General features: G+C 43.6%; 1 protein-coding gene across 1 annotated transcript; it reads left to right on the forward strand.

The window, feature by feature from the left end:
- Positions 1 to 12,612: 12,612 nt before the first annotated feature.
- On the forward strand, positions 12,613 to 14,387 carry LOC109781901 (F-box/kelch-repeat protein At2g44130). Its single transcript, XM_020340489.4, has one exon. The coding sequence runs from the start codon at positions 12,734 to 12,736 to the stop codon at positions 13,955 to 13,957; it is 1,224 nt and encodes a 407-aa protein (XP_020196078.2). The 5' UTR covers positions 12,613 to 12,733; the 3' UTR covers positions 13,958 to 14,387.
- The last annotated feature ends 5,745 nt before the right edge of the window (positions 14,388 to 20,132 follow it).

The raw sequence follows: 20,132 nt of genomic DNA on the forward strand, positions 1-20,132 counted from the left end.
ATGGCTCGTTGACGGGAAATCAAATCTTGAATTGACTTGGCGCGAATCTCCCCGGCAACGGCGCCAGAAATCCTTCTTGCTACCTCTTGAGCACTGCGTTGATTTTCCCTTGAAGAGGAAAGGGTGATGCAGTAAAGTAGCGTAAGTATTTCCCTCCGTTTTTGAGAACCAAGGTATCAATCCAGTAGGAGACCACGCGCGAGTCCCACGCACCTACACAAACAAATAAGAACCTCGCAACCAACGCGATAAAGGGGTTGTCAATCCCTTCACGGTCACTTACGAGAGTGAGATCTGATAGATATGATAAGATAATATTTTTGGTATTTTTTTATGATAAAGAGAAATAAAGATGCAAAGTAAAATAAACGGCAATAGAAATAGCTAAGTGTTGGAAGATTAATATGATGGAAGATAGACCCGGGGGCCATAGGTTTCACTAGTGGCTTCTCTCAAGATAGCATAAGTATTACGGTGGGTAAACGAATTACTGTCGAGCAATTGATAGAATTGAGCATAGTTATGAGAATATCTAGGTATGGTCAGGTATATAGGCATCACGTCCATGACAAGTAGACCGAAACAATTCTGCATCTACTACTATTACTCCACACATCGACCGCTATCCAGCATGCATCTAGAGTATTAAGTTCATAAGAACAGAGTAATGCTTTAAGTAAGATGACATGATGTAGACGGATAAACTCATGCAATATGATATAAACCCCATCTTTTTATCCTCGATGGCAACAATACAATACGTGTTGTATCCCCTTCTGTCACTGGGATCGAGCACCGCAAGATTGAACCAAAGCTAAGCACTTCTCCCATTGCAAGAAAGATCAATCTAGTAGGCCAAACCAAACTGATAATTCGAAGAGACTTGCAAAGATAACCAATCATACATAAAAGAATTCAGAGGAGATTCAAATATTGTTCATAGATAAACTCGATCATAAACCCACAATTCATCGGATCTCAACAAACACACCGCAAAAGAAGATTACATCGAATAGATCTCCAAGAAGATCGAGGAGAACTTTGTATTGAGATCCAAAGAGAGAGAAGAAGCCATCTAGCTAATAACTATGGACCCGAAGGTCTGAGGTAAACTACTCACACATCATCGGAGAGGCTATGGTGTTGATGTAGAAGCCCTCCGTGATCAATGCCCCCTCCGGCAGAGCGCTGGAAAAGGCCCCAAGATGGGATCTCACGGGTACAGAAGGTTGCGGTAGTGGAAATAAGGTTACTCTGTTCTTATGAACTTAATACTCTAGATGCATGATGGATAGCGGTCGATGTGTGGAGTAATAGTAGTAGATGGAGGCAGGAGTCGGTCTACTTGTTGCGGACGTGATGCCTATATACATGATCATGCTTAGATATTCCCATAATTATGAACTTTTCTATCAATTGCTCGACAGTAATTTGTTCACCCATCGTAATACTTATGCTATCTTGAGAGAAGCCACTAGTGAAACCTATGGCCCCCAGGTCTATCTTCCATCATATTAATCTTCCGTCAACTAGCTATTTCTGTCGCCGTTTATTTTGCAATCTTTACTTCCAATCTTTATCATAAAAATACCAAAACTATTATCTTATCATCTCTATCAGATCTCACTTTTGCAAGTGGCCGTGAAGGGATTGACAACCCCTTTATCGCGTTGGTTGCAAGGTTCTTATTTGTTTGTGTAGGTACGAGGGACTTGCGTGTGGCCTCCTACTGGATTGCTACCTTGGTTCTCAAAAACTGAGGGAAATACTTACGCTACTTTGCTGCATCACCCTTTCCTCTTCAACGGAAAACCAACGCATTCTCAAGAGGTAGCAATGCCACGTGTCGGTCACCCTTGACGAAAGCACTTCCATGACGCGCGATTTATCGTCATGGAAGTGGACACTTCCGTGATGATAATTTTGGTAATGTCATGGAACACTTCTATGACCGCACAGGTATGACTATCTTGAGTCTGTCATAAATTTTTCATGGATGTAAATGCATGACAGAAAACATGACCTACTGTGACAAACACGTATCATCACGGAAGTGTATTTTTTTAGGTGGATGTTGAAGTCTTGTGTGGGAAAATAAAACACCCTACTGATTTTCTTGTTCTTGGTTCCCCACAAGATGACTTTTTTCCCATTATCTTTGGTAGACCTTTCTTGAACACCATTAATGCTAAAATAGACTCTGAGAAACAAACTGTCGGTGGTAGTTTTGGTGATGAGTCTCATGAGTTTAATTTTTCCAAGTTTAGGAGAAAGCTTCATGAAAAAGAATTGCCTGGTAAGGATGAATTAATTGGTCTTGCTTCTATTGTTGTACCACCTACTGATCCTTTAGAACAATATTTGCTAGACCATGAAAATGATTTTCATATGCATGAAAGAAATGAAATAGATACGATTTTCTTTGAACAACGTCCTCTTCCTAAACACAATTTTCCTATTGAAACTCTAGGAGGTCCTCCTCCACCTAAGGGTGATCCCGTGTTTGAATTAAAACAATTGCCAGACACTTTGAAATATGCTTATCTTGATGAAAAGAAGATATATCATGTTATTGTTAGTGCTAACCTTTCAGAACATGAACAAGAAAGATTATTGGAAGTTCTAAGGAAGCACCGAGCTGCTATTGGATTACTCTTGATGATTTAAAGGGCATTAGTCCCACTCTATGTCAGCACAAAATTAATATGGAACCTGATGCTAAACCCATTGTTGATCACCAACGTCGGTTAAATCCGAAGATGAAGGAAGTGGTAAGAACGGAAATCTTAAACTTTTGGAAGCAGGTATAATCTATCCTATAGTTGATAGTAGATGGGTAAGTCCTTTTCATTGTATCCCTAAGAAAGGAGGTATAACTGTTGTTCATAATGATAAGAATGAACTTATTCCACAAAGAATTGTTATAGGTTATAGACTGGTAATTGATTTTAGATAATTAAACAAAGCAACTAGAAAAGATCATTACCCTCTGCCTTTTATTTATCAAATGCTTGAAAGATTATCTAAGCACACACACGTTTGCTTCCTTGATGGATATTCTGGTTTTCACAAATACCTGTTTCTCAACCTGATCAAGAAAAGACCATTTTTATTTGTCCCTTTGGAACTTATGCTTATAGACGTATGCCTTTCGGTTTATGTAATGCACCTGCTACCTTTCAAAGATGTATGACTACTATATTCTCTGACTTTTGTGAAAAGATTGTTGAGGTTTTCATGGATGAATTCTCTGTTTATGGGAAGTCTTTTGATGATTGTTTAAGCAATCTTGAACGAGTTTTGCAGAGATGTGAACAAACAAATCTTGTTTTGAATTGGGAGAAGTGTCACTTTATGGTTAATGAAGGCATTGTCTTGGGTCATAAAATTTCTGAAAGAGGTATTGAAGTGGACAAAGCTAAGGTTTATGCAATTGAGAAAATGCCATGTCCTAAAGATATAAAAGGTATTCGTAGTTTCTTAGGTCATGCTGGTTTCTATAGGAGATTTATTAAAGACTTCTCTAAAATTTCTAGGCCTCTTACGAGTCTTTTCCAAAAGGATATTCCTTTCATTTTTGATGATGATTGTTTAGAAGCCTTTGAAACACTCAAGAAAGCCTTAATTTCTGCACCTATTGTTCAACCACCTGACTGGAACTTACCTTTTGAAATTATGTGTGATGCTAGTGATTATGCTGTTGGTGCTGTTCTAGGACAAAGAGTTGATAAGAAACTGAATGTTATTCATTATGCTAGCAAAACTCTAGACAGTGCTCAAAGAAATTATGCTACTACTGAAAAAGAATTCTTAGCAGTGGTGTTTGCTTGTGACAAATTTAGACCTTATATTGTTGATTCCAAAGTAACTGTTCACACAGACCATGCTGCTATTAAATATCTTATGAAAAAGAAAGATGCTAAACCTAGACTTATTCGATGGGTTCTCTTGTTACAAGAATTTGATTTACATATCATTGATAGAAAAGGATCTGAGAACCCAGTAGCTGATAATTTATCTAGGCTTGAAAATGTGCCTGATGAACCACTACCTATTGATGATAGTTTTTGTGATGAGTAGTTAGCTGCAATAAATGTTGCTCATAATATTCCTTGGTATGCTGATTATGTTAATTACATTGTTGCTAAATTTTTACCACCCAGCTTTACATACCAGCAAAAGAAAAATTCTTCTATGATTTAAGACATTACTTTTGGGATGACCCACATCTTTATAAAGAAGGAGTAGATGGTATTGTTAGACGTTGTGTACCTGAGCATGAACAGGAACAAATCCTACGGAAATGTCACTTCGAAGCTTATGGAGGGCATCATGCTGGAGACAGAACTGCTCACAAGGTATTGTAATCTGGATTTTATTGGCCTACTGTCTTCAAGGATGCCCGTAAGTTCGTCTTATCTTGTGATGAATGTCAAATAATAGGTAATATCGTTAAGCGTCAAGAAATGCCTATGAATTATTCACTTGCTATTGAACCATTTGATGTTTGGGGATTTGATTACATGGGACCTTTTCCTTCCTCTAATGGGTATACACATATTTTGGTTGCTGTTGATTATGTTACTAAATGGGTAGAAGCTATTCCAACCAGTAGTGTTGATCACAACACCTCTATTAAAATGCTTAAGGAAGTTATTTTCCCAAGGTTTGGAGTCCCTAGATATTTAATGACTGATGGTGGTTCACACTTTATTCATGGTGCTCTCCGTAAAATGCTTGCCAAGTAAGATGTTAACCATAGAATTGCGTCACCTTATCATCCTCAGTCTAGTGGTCAAGTTGAACTTAGCAATAGAGAAATAAAATTAATTTTGCAAAAGACTGTCAATAGGTCCAGGAAGAATTGGTCTAAGAAATTAGATGATGCACTTTGGGTTTATAGAACAGCTTATAAAAATCCTATGGGTATGTCTCCTTATAAAATGGTTTACGGAAAAGCTTGTCATTTGCCTCTTGAGTTAGAACATAAAGCATAGTGGGTCATCAAAGAGCTCAATTATGATTTCAAACTTGCTGGTGAAAAGAGGTTATTTGCTATTAGCTCCTTAGATGAATGGAGAACGCAAGCTTATGAAAATGCAAAATTATTCAAAGAAAAAGTAAAAAGATGGCATGCCAAAAGAATACAAAAGCGTGAGTTTAAAGTCGGAGAATATGTTCTTTTGTACAACTCTCATTTTAGATTCTTTGCAGGAAAACTCCTCTCAAAATGGGAAGGCCCCTATGTTATCAAGGAGGTTTATCGGTCTGGAGCCATCAAAATAAATAATTCCGAAGGTACTAACCCGAAGGTTGTCAATGGGCAACGAATAAAACATTATATCTCAGGTACGCCCATTAATGTTGAAAGTAATATTATCCAAACTTTGACAGCGGAAGAACACATAAAAGAGTCCTTCCAGAATACTCTAGAATCGTGAAAAAAGGAGGTATGTGATACGTTAAGTAAACGGACTCCGAAAAATCCGCAAAATATTTTTTATCAGTTTTGGAATATTTAGAAACTTAGGAAATAAAGAAACTTCCAGGAAGCGTACCCTGGTGGGCACAGGACACCATGGGTTGTGCCCACCTGGGACACCTTCCGGACTCCGTTTTTCTACAACTTGCTTGTCCACCAAGATAAAAAAATCTATATATACTTCCCGAACCTGTTGATCACCATATCGCAGAAGAAATCCTCTGTCTTCTTTTCCTTGTTGTCTTCTATCAGATCCCATCTACCATGGCCGCTTCAAGCTCCTCCAAGGACAAGTTCTTCAAGAACGTCATCAATCCATACCTTCGGGAGGTGGTGCAACACCCTCAGGTCATCCAGATGCATGAGGGGGTGCTTCACCTCCGCAATGTGCCTTGTCCCAAGGGGCGGGAACCGTGGAGGCCAGGCTTGAAGCTATGGAGCAAGACGTCTTCCGGTGCAAGGGGATAGTGGAGCGTGGACTCAACGCTAATCACCTTATGGTCACGGACCTCTTCCGTGATCTCAAGGTGGATGGCAAGCCCATGAAGGACATCGTCTTCACCCTCAACGTGCAAATCAACTTCCTCCAAAGCCAGATCTATGACCTCCAAAACCAAGTCTTTGAATATGAGGCGAGGTTTAAAGGTATGAGTTTGACTGCTAGTTGCAGGACCCGTGAGACTCACTCCTCCTCTTATGATGGTGGACCACTACCATGGAAATCCGAGGAGAAGATCTCTCCTTCATCACCATCATCTTCTTCACCACCAAAAGAAAACTGAGTATTGGGTATGGGCACTCCCGTTGGCTTCTGCCAAGCTTGGGGGAGGTGCCCCGGTATCGTATCATCCCACTATCTTTTTTGCCTTTAGTTATTTTGGTTCGATCTTTTACTTTAGATGAATAAAAGTTTAGTTCGATCCTTTCTTCTTTGAGAGTTTGCTTAGTGATCTATCCTTGTAATCGTGTGCAAGTTATATAATAAAGTTTAGTTTGAGTTTTTGCTTTCTTTACTTTCATGTTGTAAATAAAAAAAGAAATAATAAAGAAAAAGAGAAAGGAAATAAATAAAAGAAAGGAAATAAATGAAGAAAAGATCATATACTAATCTTATGGTAGGTGATGACACCACATAAGGAAAAGTATAAGTAGAAAATTTTATTAGAGATTGACAAACATAGCATTAGTCAATGATGCAACTCATGAAAGAATTAATAAGGGAAGAGAAGATTCACATATAAATATACTATCCTAGAAATATTTTGCGATTGTGAGCCCTCATCAAATATTATATGCCAAAATTGTTGACGTTGGACAAGGAAGACAACTTAATGGTTTATGTTTGTTTATATTCACATAGAAGTCATATTGTCATGGATCCTTTAACATGTGGTGCTTGCCCATATCTTTGCTAGCTAAAAATTCCGCACTAAGTAGAGATACTACTAGTGCATCTAAAAACCCTTAAACCCAAATCGTATTTTCAAGTGTCCACCATACCTACCTAGGGATTGAGCAAGATCCCTCAAGTAAGTTGTCATTGGTGCAAAAAGGCAATAAAAATTGCTTCTAAATGTGTGAGATCATTTAGCGTAAGAGAAAATTGAGCGTTGCACAAACTTGTGATGGTGAATAATAAAAGCGACAAACTACATAATAAAGGTCGCTATCACAAGGGGCAATGCAACGTGACGTTCTTTTGCATTAAGGGTTTGAGCATATAAACAAATAAGTGCATGGCAACCTCTGCTTCCCTCTACGAAGGGCCTATCTTTTACTTTTGTGTATTTAATTTTATGCAAAGAGTCAAATTTTTCCTTCTATCCCTTTTTATTTTTCTCCTTTGGCAAGCATCATGTGGCGAGGAAAGATCTAGGCACATATGTCCAGTTGAATATAGATAGCATGAGTTAGTTGACATCACCCTCGAGGTGAATACGTTGGGAGGCGAAACTATAAGCCCCTATCTTTCTATGTGTCCGGTTGAAACGTTTTGCTCATGTGTACGCGGTGAGTGTTAGCAATCATAGAAGACTATATGATGGTTGAGTATGTGGACTTGCCAAAAGGCTCCGATACGTGACCCTTCTTGAAAAGATGATGAATTGTAGTTACAAAGTTGACTGAGAACATAGTTTGTTGGTTTTTAATAGAGTTTTTACTTTATACTTTATTTGTGTTGTGAATTGTTACTTATTCATGAGAAGTATATGATAGAAGTATATGACAAAAGTTCTATGATAAAAGTTTTATGTTTAATTTTGTTGTTGTTATAATAACCTACATGATGCTTCTATGTCCATATTTTGTTTTTTATCGACACCTCTCTCTCAAAGCATGTGGACATGTTTTACGATTTTGGTTTCCGTTTGAGGACAAGCGAGGTCTAAGCTTGGGGGAGTTGATACGTCCATTTTGCATCATGTTTTCTTACTGTTATTTATAATGTTTTTATCCATAATAATGCTTTTTGGAGTAATTCTAATGCGTTTTCTCTCATAATATGCAAGGTATACACAAAGAGGGAGAATTCCGGCAGCTGGAAATCTGGACCTGGAAAAGCTACGTCAGGCCACCTATTCTGCACAACTCCAAACAAGCTGAAACTTCACGGAGAATTTTTATAGATTATTTGAGGAATATTGGAGCAAATAACTACCAGAGGGGGCCCACCAGGTGGGCACAACCCACCTGGGAGCGCCAGGGAGCCCAGGCGCGCCTGGTGGGTTGTGCTCACCCAGGCGCACCTTCGGTGCCCATCTTCTGGTATATAGGTCATTTTGACCTAGAAAAAATAAGGAGAAGACTTTCAGGATGGAGCGCCGCTGTCTTGAGGCGGAATTTGGGCAGGAGCACTTTTGCCCTCCGGCGGAGCGATTCCGCCGGGGGAACTTCCCTCCTGGAGGGGGAAATCATCATCATCATCATCACCAACAACTCTCCCATCTTGGGGAGGGCAATCTCCATCAACATCTTCAACAGCACCATCTCATCTCAAACCCTAGTTCATCTCTTGTGTTCAATCTTGTTACCGAAACTATAGATTGGTGCTTGTGGGTGACTAGTAGTGTTGACTACATCTTGAAGTTGATTACTGTATGGTTTACTTGGTGGAAGATCATATGTTCAGATCCAATATGCTATTTAATACCCCTCTGATCTTGAGCATGATTATCATTTGTGATTAGTTACTTTTGTTCTGGAGGTCACGGGAGAAATCATGTTGCAAAGAATCATGTGAACTTGATATGTGTTCGGTATTTTGATACTATGTATGTTGTGATTCCCTTAGTGGTGTCATGTGAACGTCGACTACGTGACACTTCACCATATGTGGGCCTAAGGGAATGCATTGTGGAGTAGCAATTAGATAATGGGTTGCGAGAGTGACAGAAGCTTAAACCACAGTTTATGCGCTATTCAGTAAGGGACCGATTGGATCCAAAAGTTTAATGCTATGGTTAGAATTTATTCTTAATACTTTTCTCGTAGTTGCGGATGCTTGCGGGAGGGTTAATCATAAGTAGGAGGTTTGTTCAAGTAAGAACAACACCTAAGCACCGTTCCACCCACATATCAAATTATCAAAGTACCGAACACGAATTAAACCAACATGATGAAAGTGACTAGATGAAAATCCTTTGCTTATCATAAGAGACCGTTTTGGCCTGTCCTTTGCCTCAAAAGGATTGGGCTACCTTGCTGCACTTTTGTTACTACTATCGTTACTTGCCCGTTACAAATTACCTTGCTATCAAACTACTTTGTTACTTATAATTTCAGCACTTGCAGACATTACCTTGCTGAAAACCACTTGTCATTTACTTCTGCTCCTCGTTGGGTTTGACACTCTTACTTATCGAAAAGAGCTACAATTGACCCCCTATACTTGTGGGTCATCACTGCCTCACATGGTCTTCTCGTTCATCAAATGGACGTTAAGACGGCTTTCCTCAATGGAGAGTTGAAGGAGGAAATTTACATGGATCAGCCAGATGGTTTTGTAGTACCTGGTCAGGAAGGAAAGGTGTGCAAGTTATTAAAGTCTTTATATGGCCTTAAACAAGCTCCTAAGGAGTGGCATGAGAAGTTCGAAAGAACATTAACTGCTGTCGGCTTTGTAGTAAACAATGGTGACAAGTGTGTGCTATCGCCATGGTGGGGGCGAAGGAGGTATTCTTTGTCTGTATGTTGATGACATACTGATCTTTGGAACCAAATTTGATCTAATCAAGGAGGTTAAGGTTTTCTTATCTCGCTATTTTGAGATGAAGGATCTAGGAGTAGCTGATTGTTATCTTGAACATTAAGCTGTTGAGAGATGAGAATGGTGGGATCACACTGCTTCAGTCTCACTATGTGGAAAAGATCTTGAGTCGTTTTGGGTATAGCGACTGGACGCCTTCTCCAACTCCGTATGATGCTAGTGTGTTGCTTCAAAAGAATCGACGGATTGCTAGAGATCAACTGAGGTATTCTCAGATTATTGGCTCGCTTATGTATTTGGCGAGTGCCACGAGACCTGACATCTCTTTTGCTGTGAGCAAGCTGAGTGGGTTTGTGTCAAAACCAGGAGATGATCATTGACATGCGCTTGAGATAGTTATGCGCTACTTGAAAGGCACTGCGAGCTATGGGGTTCACTACACCGGGTATCCAAGGGTACTGGAGGGTTATAGTGACTCAAACTGGATATCTGATGTTGATGAGATTAAGGCCACAAGTGGTTATGTTTTTACACTTGGTGGTGGTGCTGTTTCCTGGAAGTTTTGCAAGCAGACCATTTTAACGAGGTTAACCATGGAAGCATAACTCACAACATTAGACACTGCCACTGTTGAAGCAGAGTGGCTTCGTGAGCTCTTGATGGACTTACCTATGGTTGAAAAACAATACCCCCTATCCTGATGAACTGTGATAATCAAACTGTGATCGTCAAGATAAACAGTGCTAAGGACAATATGAAGTCATCAAGGCATGTGAAGATCAGGAGACTAAAATCTGTCAGGAAATTGAGGAACTCTGGAGTTATTACGTTGGATTATGTCCAAACGTCGAAAAACTTGGCAGATCCCTTCACAAAGGGTCTATCACGTAATGTGATAGATAATGCATCGATGGAGATGGGTCTGAGACCCACCGCATGAGTTGTCCATAGTGGTAACCCACTCTATGTGATCGGAGATCCCGTGAAGTAGAAGTGGGAAACAAGCTGTGGGTCAGCTGGGAGGAGAGTATCCCTATATTAATTATCCCACTCCGTGAAGATGTAATACTCTCCTGATCTGCATGGCAGGTTGATACTTATCTTAATATGTTCCAAGTGGCTTATTCGGGTAAGCAGAGATGTTGTCCTGCAGAGCATCTCCTGAGGAACACACCTATATGAATTTGATTGTTAACGTCACAGTCTGTGAGAAATGGGTGTTCTCTAATAATTTCAAGAAAGGCCTGGATTATGACGTATACGCTCCACCCGCGGGGGAAGCCTTGCGGCAGCCCAACATCGGTCAAGAATTTGTGTGAAACTAGTCTCGCAAAAAACTTGTAGTTCAAGGCATAGTCCACTATTCAAGTTGTGATCTAGTGTAGCATAAATCTTTGAGTGGAAGTTCAACTTTACACTCTCCACTGAGCACCGATATATAAACAATGTTTTGGAACTAAATGATGAGATGTGCCAATGAGACTTTGTGGGGGATTGTTGTAATTTTCCTAGTAGGCCTTTGGCCCGAAGCCCAACTAAAATTCTGAAATTCTCTTCCCATTCATGCACACATGTGAGTGGAGTGAGTGAGACTAAAGTTTAGTCCCACCACGGAAGTTGAGTGAAACTCGCACCTCTTTATAAGGTGAGCTCTTCTACTACTTATATGAGCATGAGAAGAGACCTACACGCGCGCTCCTCCTCCTCGCTCGCCTCGCCACGCCTCGTCACGACGCGCCGCGCCGCGGGATTGAGCCGAGCCGTGGATAGAGCTATGCACGTTGTTTATATTTTTGCTGCTCGAGAAAAATTAATGATCCATTAATTAATAATTAATGAATGCGTTAATTACTGAACCGTTTCTGATTCTTTTGGATCGCGACTCGGACGTGGGGTTTACTCCCACGACCTACCCGGCCCGCACTGTACAGTCAGGCAGATGTCTACCCTAGCCGCCACCGCATCGTATGGTTTCGCACCACCGTTCCAGATCATTGCGCTGCCAAGCAAGTCTTCTCCATCCCTCCTTTCGGCGTGCATCGTGAGAAGGGACAGCAGGCCTTCGGAACCCCGCCTCTCGTGATCCTGTACGAGAGAGGGGCGATCAGGTTTTTGGGGAGCGCACTCGCGCGACTGCTGGCAGCGACGACTTCGCCAACGACGACTTCTTCCCCGACCTAGGCAACCTCATCCTCGATGACATGGGCGACAACACCAACGCCGGCGGTGCTGTTCCCGCTGCACCGTATGTGATTCTATCCTTCTTGTTCGAGATAGTGGTAGAATTCATGTTTCTAGTATGTGTCCTAGATGTGATATGTTCATCTACTATGCTAGTTCGCATGATTAGTTTAATCTCTGCTATTGTTGTCATGATTTATGTTCTGTTTATTTGGATTAAATCTTGTAGTAATTTGCTCATTTTCCAACACCTACTACACATAGTGGTGCATAAAAGTTTGCCCCTCCCCCTCCAATTTACATGCCGCCCTCAGTTTGCATATTATCCATTGAAGATTAATTACAGGCACAATCAATAGTTTTTCTCACTCTAAAATCAAAAGGTTATAAACAAAGAAGACTTTGATGTGTTTCGCATACAGTCTTCTACTTATCTATTATAAAACTGGACACCAATGGTTTGCACTTACCGATCGACATCAACTTTGGTATTAATTTATTCCCAATATAAAGGATCAAATTTACAAATCTCATCCCGGTTTCGTTGTGATAAACACAATGAATCATCAACTCAAAAAAGAAAAGAAAAAGACAACCAATCAACCAAAAAGTCACTGCCCAGGACACAAATACATTGTCCAATTATTGAAAAGGGCATTCAGTTTTTTTTTTGCAAGATGAAAAGGGCATTCAGTTAGAGTATCACATTAAACAACACATGCATCAAGCTTCTCCACGAAGAAGAAACAGCACACAAATCCGGCAGAAAAACAGCCGCTTGCAATTGCTTTACCATAAAGTTATTGCTTTCTCAACTTCAAGAAAAAAGTTATTGCTTTTTTTATTTGCTTACCAGCTGTCACATGGGGCCCAATCAATATGCGTGTCCCGTAGCTCCGCCAGCCTTCTATTTATGCTCTCTCCCATGGACGGAGAGAGGCATCCAGAAGCAGAAGCAAAGCTCACACAAAGTCACAAGAATGATGAACCCAAAGAGCCGTGTCCAAGAGTGGGTGGCCGACCACATCGAGCTCATCCCGGGGATGCCCGACGACGTCGCCGTCGACTGCCTGGCGCGCGTCCCGCACGGGTCCTACCGCTCGATGCGCCGCGTGTGCCGCGGCTGGCGGAGCGCCGCCGCCGCCCCGGAGTTCGCCCTGGCGCGCGCCGAGGCCGGTGCCAACGAGGATCTGGTCTTTCTCATGCAGTTTGGCAACCCGGTGGCCGGGGACGACGGGGCGCCCGAGAACACCCCGGCGTACGGCGTGGCCGTGTACAACGTCACCACCGGGGAGTGGCACCGCGAGAGCTCGGCGCCGCCGGTGCCGATGTTCGCCCAGTGCGCGGCCGTGGGCACCCGCGTCGCCGTGATGGGCGGCTGGGACCCCAAGACCTTCGAGCCCGTGGCGGACGTCAACGTGCTGGACGCCGCCACCGGCGTCTGGCGCCGCGGCGCGCCGATGCGGTCCGCGCGGTCCTTCTTCGCCTGCGCCGAGGCCGGGGGCAAGATCTATGTCGCCGGCGGCCATGACAAGCTCAAGAACGCGCTAAAGACGGCCGAGGCGTACGACGCGGAGGCCGACGGCTGGGACCCGCTCCCGGACATGTCGGAGGAGCGCGACGAGTGCGACGGCATGGCCACCGTCGCCGGCGACCGGTTCCTGGCCGTGAGCGGGTACCGCACGGGGCGTCAGGGAGGATTCGAGCGGGACGCCGAGTGGTTCGACCCGGCGACACGCGAGTGGCGCCGCTTGGAGCGCGTGCGCGCACCGCCTTCGGCGGCTCACGTGGTGGTGCGCGGGCGGGTGTGGTGCATCGAGGGCACGGCCGTGATGGAGTGGCGCGGGGAGCGCCGTGGCTGGCTCGAGGTGGGCCCTTACCCGCCTGGTCTGAAGGCCGGCACGGCGCGCGCGGTCGCCGTCGGCGGCGGCGAGCGCGTGGTGGTGACCGGCGCCATCGAGTCCGAGGGAGGCGGCGGCGGGCACGCGCTGTGGGTGTTCGACGTCAAGTCCAAGAACTGGACCGTGGTGCGCCCTCCGCCGCAGTTCGCCGGCTTCGTCTTCTCCCTGGCCTCCGTCCGCGTGTGATGAGAACCCTCCCCGGCGCCGCTCCCGACCAAGAAGACTACTACTACTACTAGCGAGTATGTATGCATGTTCTTGAGTTGCAGTGCTTCTGCCATTGATGGATCTGAGATCCGCGATCTCATCGCCTGAGATCTGCGCATCCCGGATGAATCATCGCCAGGAAAAAAGAAGAAAAAAACAGGAGGCATCAATCATCGCCAAGAAGAAAACAACAAAAATAACTAGAGGATTGTAGCTTGTCCTGTCAGATCTGTGCGCTCTAGTCACCATGGTTGTGAACTCTCCTCCCTCCCCTCTTCTGCTGTTGAGACAGCCTGCCATTTCTGTTGTTGAGACAGCGTGGTGTTTTGGTTCTACAGTATGATATTAGCAATGAGTCGCTGTACATATTATTGTGAGTTGGAAGATCATATCATGTGGTTTCTCCATAGTTCTGTCCAGATCCAGTTCTGCTACTGCTGCTCACAGAGGCTGGTACGCCATCTCAAATGTCCATCTGCTTCGCGGCTGAAGAACACACCTCTCGATGTCGATGCCGGTGGCTCGCCGCCGTCGAGCAATCATCTTTACGTTTCTTTCCATACAATCTTCAATTTTCATACTACTATCTCGCGTCCTATTCAATTGGTGCTCGATCGCCGCCGCCCCGGCTGCTGAACCCGAAGAGGAGCTGACCTTGCCAGCCGATTCTTTCTATAATTAATATAATCGCTAGGTGAGGCCTCGCACTCCACGCAACAGCAAACCGGCCAGCTATGCGTCCCCATCCGTTTCTCCTCCCACGTCGCCATCCAAGGATATGAACGAACGGAAATGAGGTCGCCACCGATTATGGCGTCCGTGCTTGGCCCACGGTTTTGGACCGCGCGGACGGCCCTCCACTGTAGCGGCTTTTATTATCGGGAGCAGTCCTGACGCCGCTAGGTTGCTGTTAGCTGCATCCATCCATCCATCTTCTTGGCATGGGCAACGTGAAATTTGCAGGGGACGCACGGATATCATGCCATGCTGCGCAATCCCAATGAAACCGATTGCGAGGACGATCGGTTCTTCTTCTCTTCTAGCTTGATGTATGTTTTTTTTCGTCAAGTTTGGATTGCTTACCACGAGTGTCACCATGTAGCTTGATGTATGTAACCCTGCTAGTATAATATACACTCCTTGTTAGACAATAAATGAGGTTCTTTTCTTTCTTTGCAACGGGACACAGGCCAAAGGAGGATGACAGGCATGATGGCGTCCGTGTTTTGTTGTTGGTAAGCTTACCGAGCGGACCACTTTCTTTTGAGGTGTAACTAGGGATTTATTCAAAATTCAAAGAGTTTGGAATACAAATGATGTCTGGGACAGTCCCTAGCCACACATGGCGGCCCACGTCAAGAGTCGACGCGGCCTTAGCTAATCTATGAGCCTCACTAATACATTTCCTTGGTTCATGACGAAAGACAACATGCTCAAAATTCCTTCTGCGAATAACTATTTCATGCAGCTGGCGCATAAACTGCAGTTGTGTCTCGGCTCATATTGGTGATTACTTCGACACAATCAGAGGCAATTAGAAGTCGCTGAACATGTAGGTCCTGGCCCAAGGCCAATGCCTCATTGCATGCCCACGCCTCCAGATTAGCTGGATCAGAGAGTCCATCGAACACAACAGCTGATGCTCCAAGGAAGGTTCCATTGCAGTCTCTGCAAATAGCTGCTGATGCACCTTCGTTTCCACTACGAGATAAACCTCCATCTACATTTATTTTCACTTCTGTTTCTGCCGGTGGAAGCCACCCCCGACGCACCCGGCGCGGCGGCGCTCCTGCATTAGCTTTGGTAGAGAAGCAGCAGCGATCTCCAGGTCCTGCAGGTAGCGATTTATGAAACTAATCGTAGATAAGGGACTCCGAAACTCATTGTCATGGATGGCTTTCCTCCTAGCCCACCAGATAGACCACATTGTGATTAGCACACGGGCTAGGTCATGTCGAGGTAGCGTGTCAAACAGCCAAAAGAGCCATTGTCTTGCGACTTCAGATTGATTTGATATCACATGCTCAAGAATTCCTTCATCTCCCAAAGACCAGACACACCGAGCCATCCGGCAGTTGAGAAGAGAATGACGCCAGTTATCTTCTGTCGCCGAGCATATCGCGCATGTCGGACCACTTTATCACATGTTTATGGCTTTTTCTTGCAATTGTCCAACGATTAGGCCTTGTTTTTTCTTTTTGCGCGAGCGCTAAAAAGAGGGTTTCCCATAGCACACTTACATGGGCCTGGCCCATCGCACCTCCCATCACTCTACGGCCGTGATCACTACCCCGTGTAGTCTAGCGTACGTAGTACTCCATACTTTCCTAAAAAAAGTACTCCATACTTTCCTCAAAAAAAATACCCCATACGATCTATACCTCCCTCCCCCCCCCCCCCCGCACGCGCGTTTTTTTTATTTTTCTTTTTCTGTTTCAGGTTTAGTTTTTCTTCTGGTTTCCTTTCGTTTTTTTACATTTTTATACTCTTCTGTATTATAAACATTATTCTAATATATGTTGAATATATTTCAAATACACACTGAAAATTCTTTCATATACGTTGATTTTCTTTTTCCAAACACACACTGAACAATTTTTTAATATACGGTGACATTTTTCCAAATGCACATTGAACTAATATGTAATATATGATGAACTTTTAGTTTACATTGAAGTTTTTCTCTATGTATGGGTAACTTTTTTTAAAATATATATGGTGAAACATTTACCAATACACATTGAACATATTTAGAATGTACGCTGAACACTTCTAAAAATAAATAAAATGATAGAAGAGGAAAATAAAAATACTGGTAAAAAAACCAAAAAATGATTATATATTCAAAAAAGTTTTTTGAAAAAATTCATGAATTTTACAATTGTTCACGAATTTGAAACATATTGCAGTAAGTTCAAAAAATCTTTACTAATTTGATAAACGTGCACATATCTGAAAAATGTTAAATGTTTATAAATTCCCAAAGATGTTGGTGAATTGAAAATAAATTCATGTATTTAAAAATGTTCACGGGTTCAAAAAATGTTCGTGAATTCAAAATATTTTCACGACAAATTCTAAAATAGAAAATATACATCTTTGGATCACACCAAATTTGAGTGTTTAGGATTGCAAAATAGGAAATAAAATATAGTGCAGAGAGCAACGGAGAAACAAGAAAACCATATTATTTTGTTTTTCAGTCAACTATACATTTTAAGGTTTTTCTTTTTCTTGGAAAGAACCAAAATACCATACATATGTGCAATTATGTTTGGAACTTAAAAAGAAGAAAAAAACAAATAGCAAGTTTGTTTGGTCAAGTAGAAAGATGGATATTTTAGGTTGTCTTGGTGGAAAAAAATCAGGATGAGTTATGAGTCGAGGATGGACTTGCAAGTGAGGTAAGAAAAGGGGTTCGACCCAATTGCAAGTTGACGGTGACTTTGCAAGTAAGGCAAAATAAATGGTTGGACCTAGTTACGAGTCGATGGTGGACTTGCAACTGGAACACAGAAAACTTTTGGCCTAGTTATGAGTCAAGGGTGGACTTGCAAGTGAGGCAGAAAAATAGGAGACGAGCTTGGTTGCGAATTGAGGATAGACTTGCAACTAAGGCAAAAAAAGGGCCAGGACAGATAGTGCCGAGTTGCCATTCGATTGTGAACCTGCAACGGAGACGAAAACTTTGGGGTCAATTGTGAGTTGAGGGTGGACTTGCAAATGATGCAGAAAAAATGGGTCAGGCTCGTAGCGAGTTGAGGGGAAACTTACAACTGAGGCAAACAAAGGGTTGGGCCAGATTGAGGCCAGTTGCGAGTCGATGATAGACTCACAACTAGGACAAAGAAAACTTCTGGCTGAGTTGCAAGTCGAGGGTGTACTTGCAACTAGGAGAAAAATTGATTGGGCCCCCATTGCGTATCAAGGCTGGAGTTGCAACAGGTACAAAAAATGGGTCAGGCCCCCAATTGCGTATCGAGGATGAAATCGCAACCGTGACAAAATTGATCGGGCCTAGTTGCGTATATAGGGTAGACTTGCAACTAGGGGAAAAAAGACTGGGCCCCCAATTGCATGTTGGGGGTGGGGTTCCAGTTGGGACAAAGAAAATGGTTGGGCCCTAGTTGCGTGTCAGGGTGTGGATTTGCAACTGGGACAAAAACATGCGTCAGACCAATAAAGGGAGGGTCCAATTGCATGTCGGGGTGGAGTTACAACCAGGACAAATTGGTCGGCCTCCAATTGCGTGTCGAGGTTGGACATGCAAATGGGATAATATGGTCAAGCTCAGTTGCGTATCAAGAGTGGGCTTACAACTGGAATGAAAAAGGTGGCCCCTCGATGGCTTGTCAAAGGTGGAGTTGCAACTGGGAAAAATGGGTCGCCCCCTCCCCCACCCCAGTTGACTGTGAAGAATGGACTTGCAATTCAAACAAAACTGGTTAGGGCCCAGTTACGTGTTGGGGAACGTAGTAATTTCAAAAAATTCCTACGAACACGCAAGATCATGGTGATGCATAGCAACGAGAGGGGAGAGTGTTGTCTACGTACCCTCGTAGACCGAAAGCGGAAGCGTTAACACAACGCGGTTGATGTAGTCGTACGTCTTCACGATCCGACCGATCAAGTACCGAACGCACGGCACCTCCGAGTTCAGCACACGTTCAGCTCGATGACGTCCCTCGAACTCCGATCCAGCCGAGTGTTGAGGGAGAGTTTCGTCAGCACGACGGCGTGGTGACGATGATGATGTTCTACCGACGCAGGGCTTCGCCTAAGCTCCGCTACGATATTATCGAGGTGTAATATGGTGGAGGGGGCACCGCACACGGCTAAAAGATCGTAGATCAATTGTGTGTCAAGAGGTGCCCCCCTGCCCCCGTATATAAAGGAGCAAGGGGGAGGCCGCCGGCCTAGGAGGTAGAGGCGCGCCAGGAGGAGTCCTACTCCTACCGGGAGTAGGACTGCCCCCCTTTCCATGTTGGACTAGGAGTGGAAGGGGGAAGAGGTGGAGGGGAGGAAGGAAGGGGGGGCGCCGCCCCCCCCCTCTCCTTGTCCTTTTCGGACTGGGGGGGAAGGGGGGCGCGGCCCTGCCCTAGCCTCCTCTCCTCTCTTCCACCTAGGCCCAATAAGGCCCATTAAGTTACCGGGGGGTTCCGGTAACCTCCCGGTACTCCGGAAAAATCCCGATTTCACCCGGAACACTTCCGATGTCCAAACATAGGCTTCCAATATATCAATCTTTATGTCTCGACCATTTCGAGACTCCTCGTCATGTCCGTGTTCACATCCGGGACTCCGAACAACCTTCGGTACATCAAAACATATAAACTCATAATATAACTGTCATCGTAACGTTAAGCGTGCGGACCCTACGGGTTCGAGAACTATGTAGACATGACCGAGACACCTCTCCGGTCAATAAACAATAGCGGAACCTGGATGCTCATATTGGTTCCCACATATTCTACGAAGATCTTTATCGGTCAGACCGCATAACAACATACGTTGTTCCCTTTGTCATCGGTATGTTACTTGCCCGAGATTCGATCGTCGGTATCTCGATACCTAGTTCAATCTCGTTACCGGCAAGTCTCTTTACTCGTTCCGTAATACATCATCCCGCAACTAACTCATTAGTTACAATGCTTGCAAGGCTTATAGTGATGTGCATTACCGAGTGGGCCCAGAGATACCTCTCCGACAATCGGAGTGACAAATCCTAATCTCGAAATACGCCAACCCAACAAGTACCTTTGGAGACACCTGTAGAGCACTTTATAATCACCCAGTTACGTTGTGACGTTTGGTAGCACACAAAGTGTTCCTCCGGTAAATGGGAGTTGCATAATCTCATAGTCATAGGAACATGTATAAGTCATGAAGAAAGCAATAGCAACATACTAAACGATCGAGTGCTAAGCTAACGGAATGGGTCAAGTCAATCACGTCATTCTCCTAATGAAGTGATCCCGTTAATCGAATGACAACTCATGTCTATGGCTAGGAAACATAACCATCTTTGATTAACGAGCTAGTCAAGTAGAGGCATACTAGTGACACTCTGTTTGTCTATGTATTCACACATGTATTATGTTTCCGGTTAATACAATTCTAGCATGAATAATAAACATTTATCATGATATAAGGA

Source organism: Aegilops tauschii, chromosome 4, assembly GCF_002575655.3.
Source record: "Aegilops tauschii subsp. strangulata cultivar AL8/78 chromosome 4, Aet v6.0, whole genome shotgun sequence".
In the NCBI taxonomy this organism is placed as follows: Eukaryota; Viridiplantae; Streptophyta; class Magnoliopsida; order Poales; family Poaceae; genus Aegilops; species Aegilops tauschii.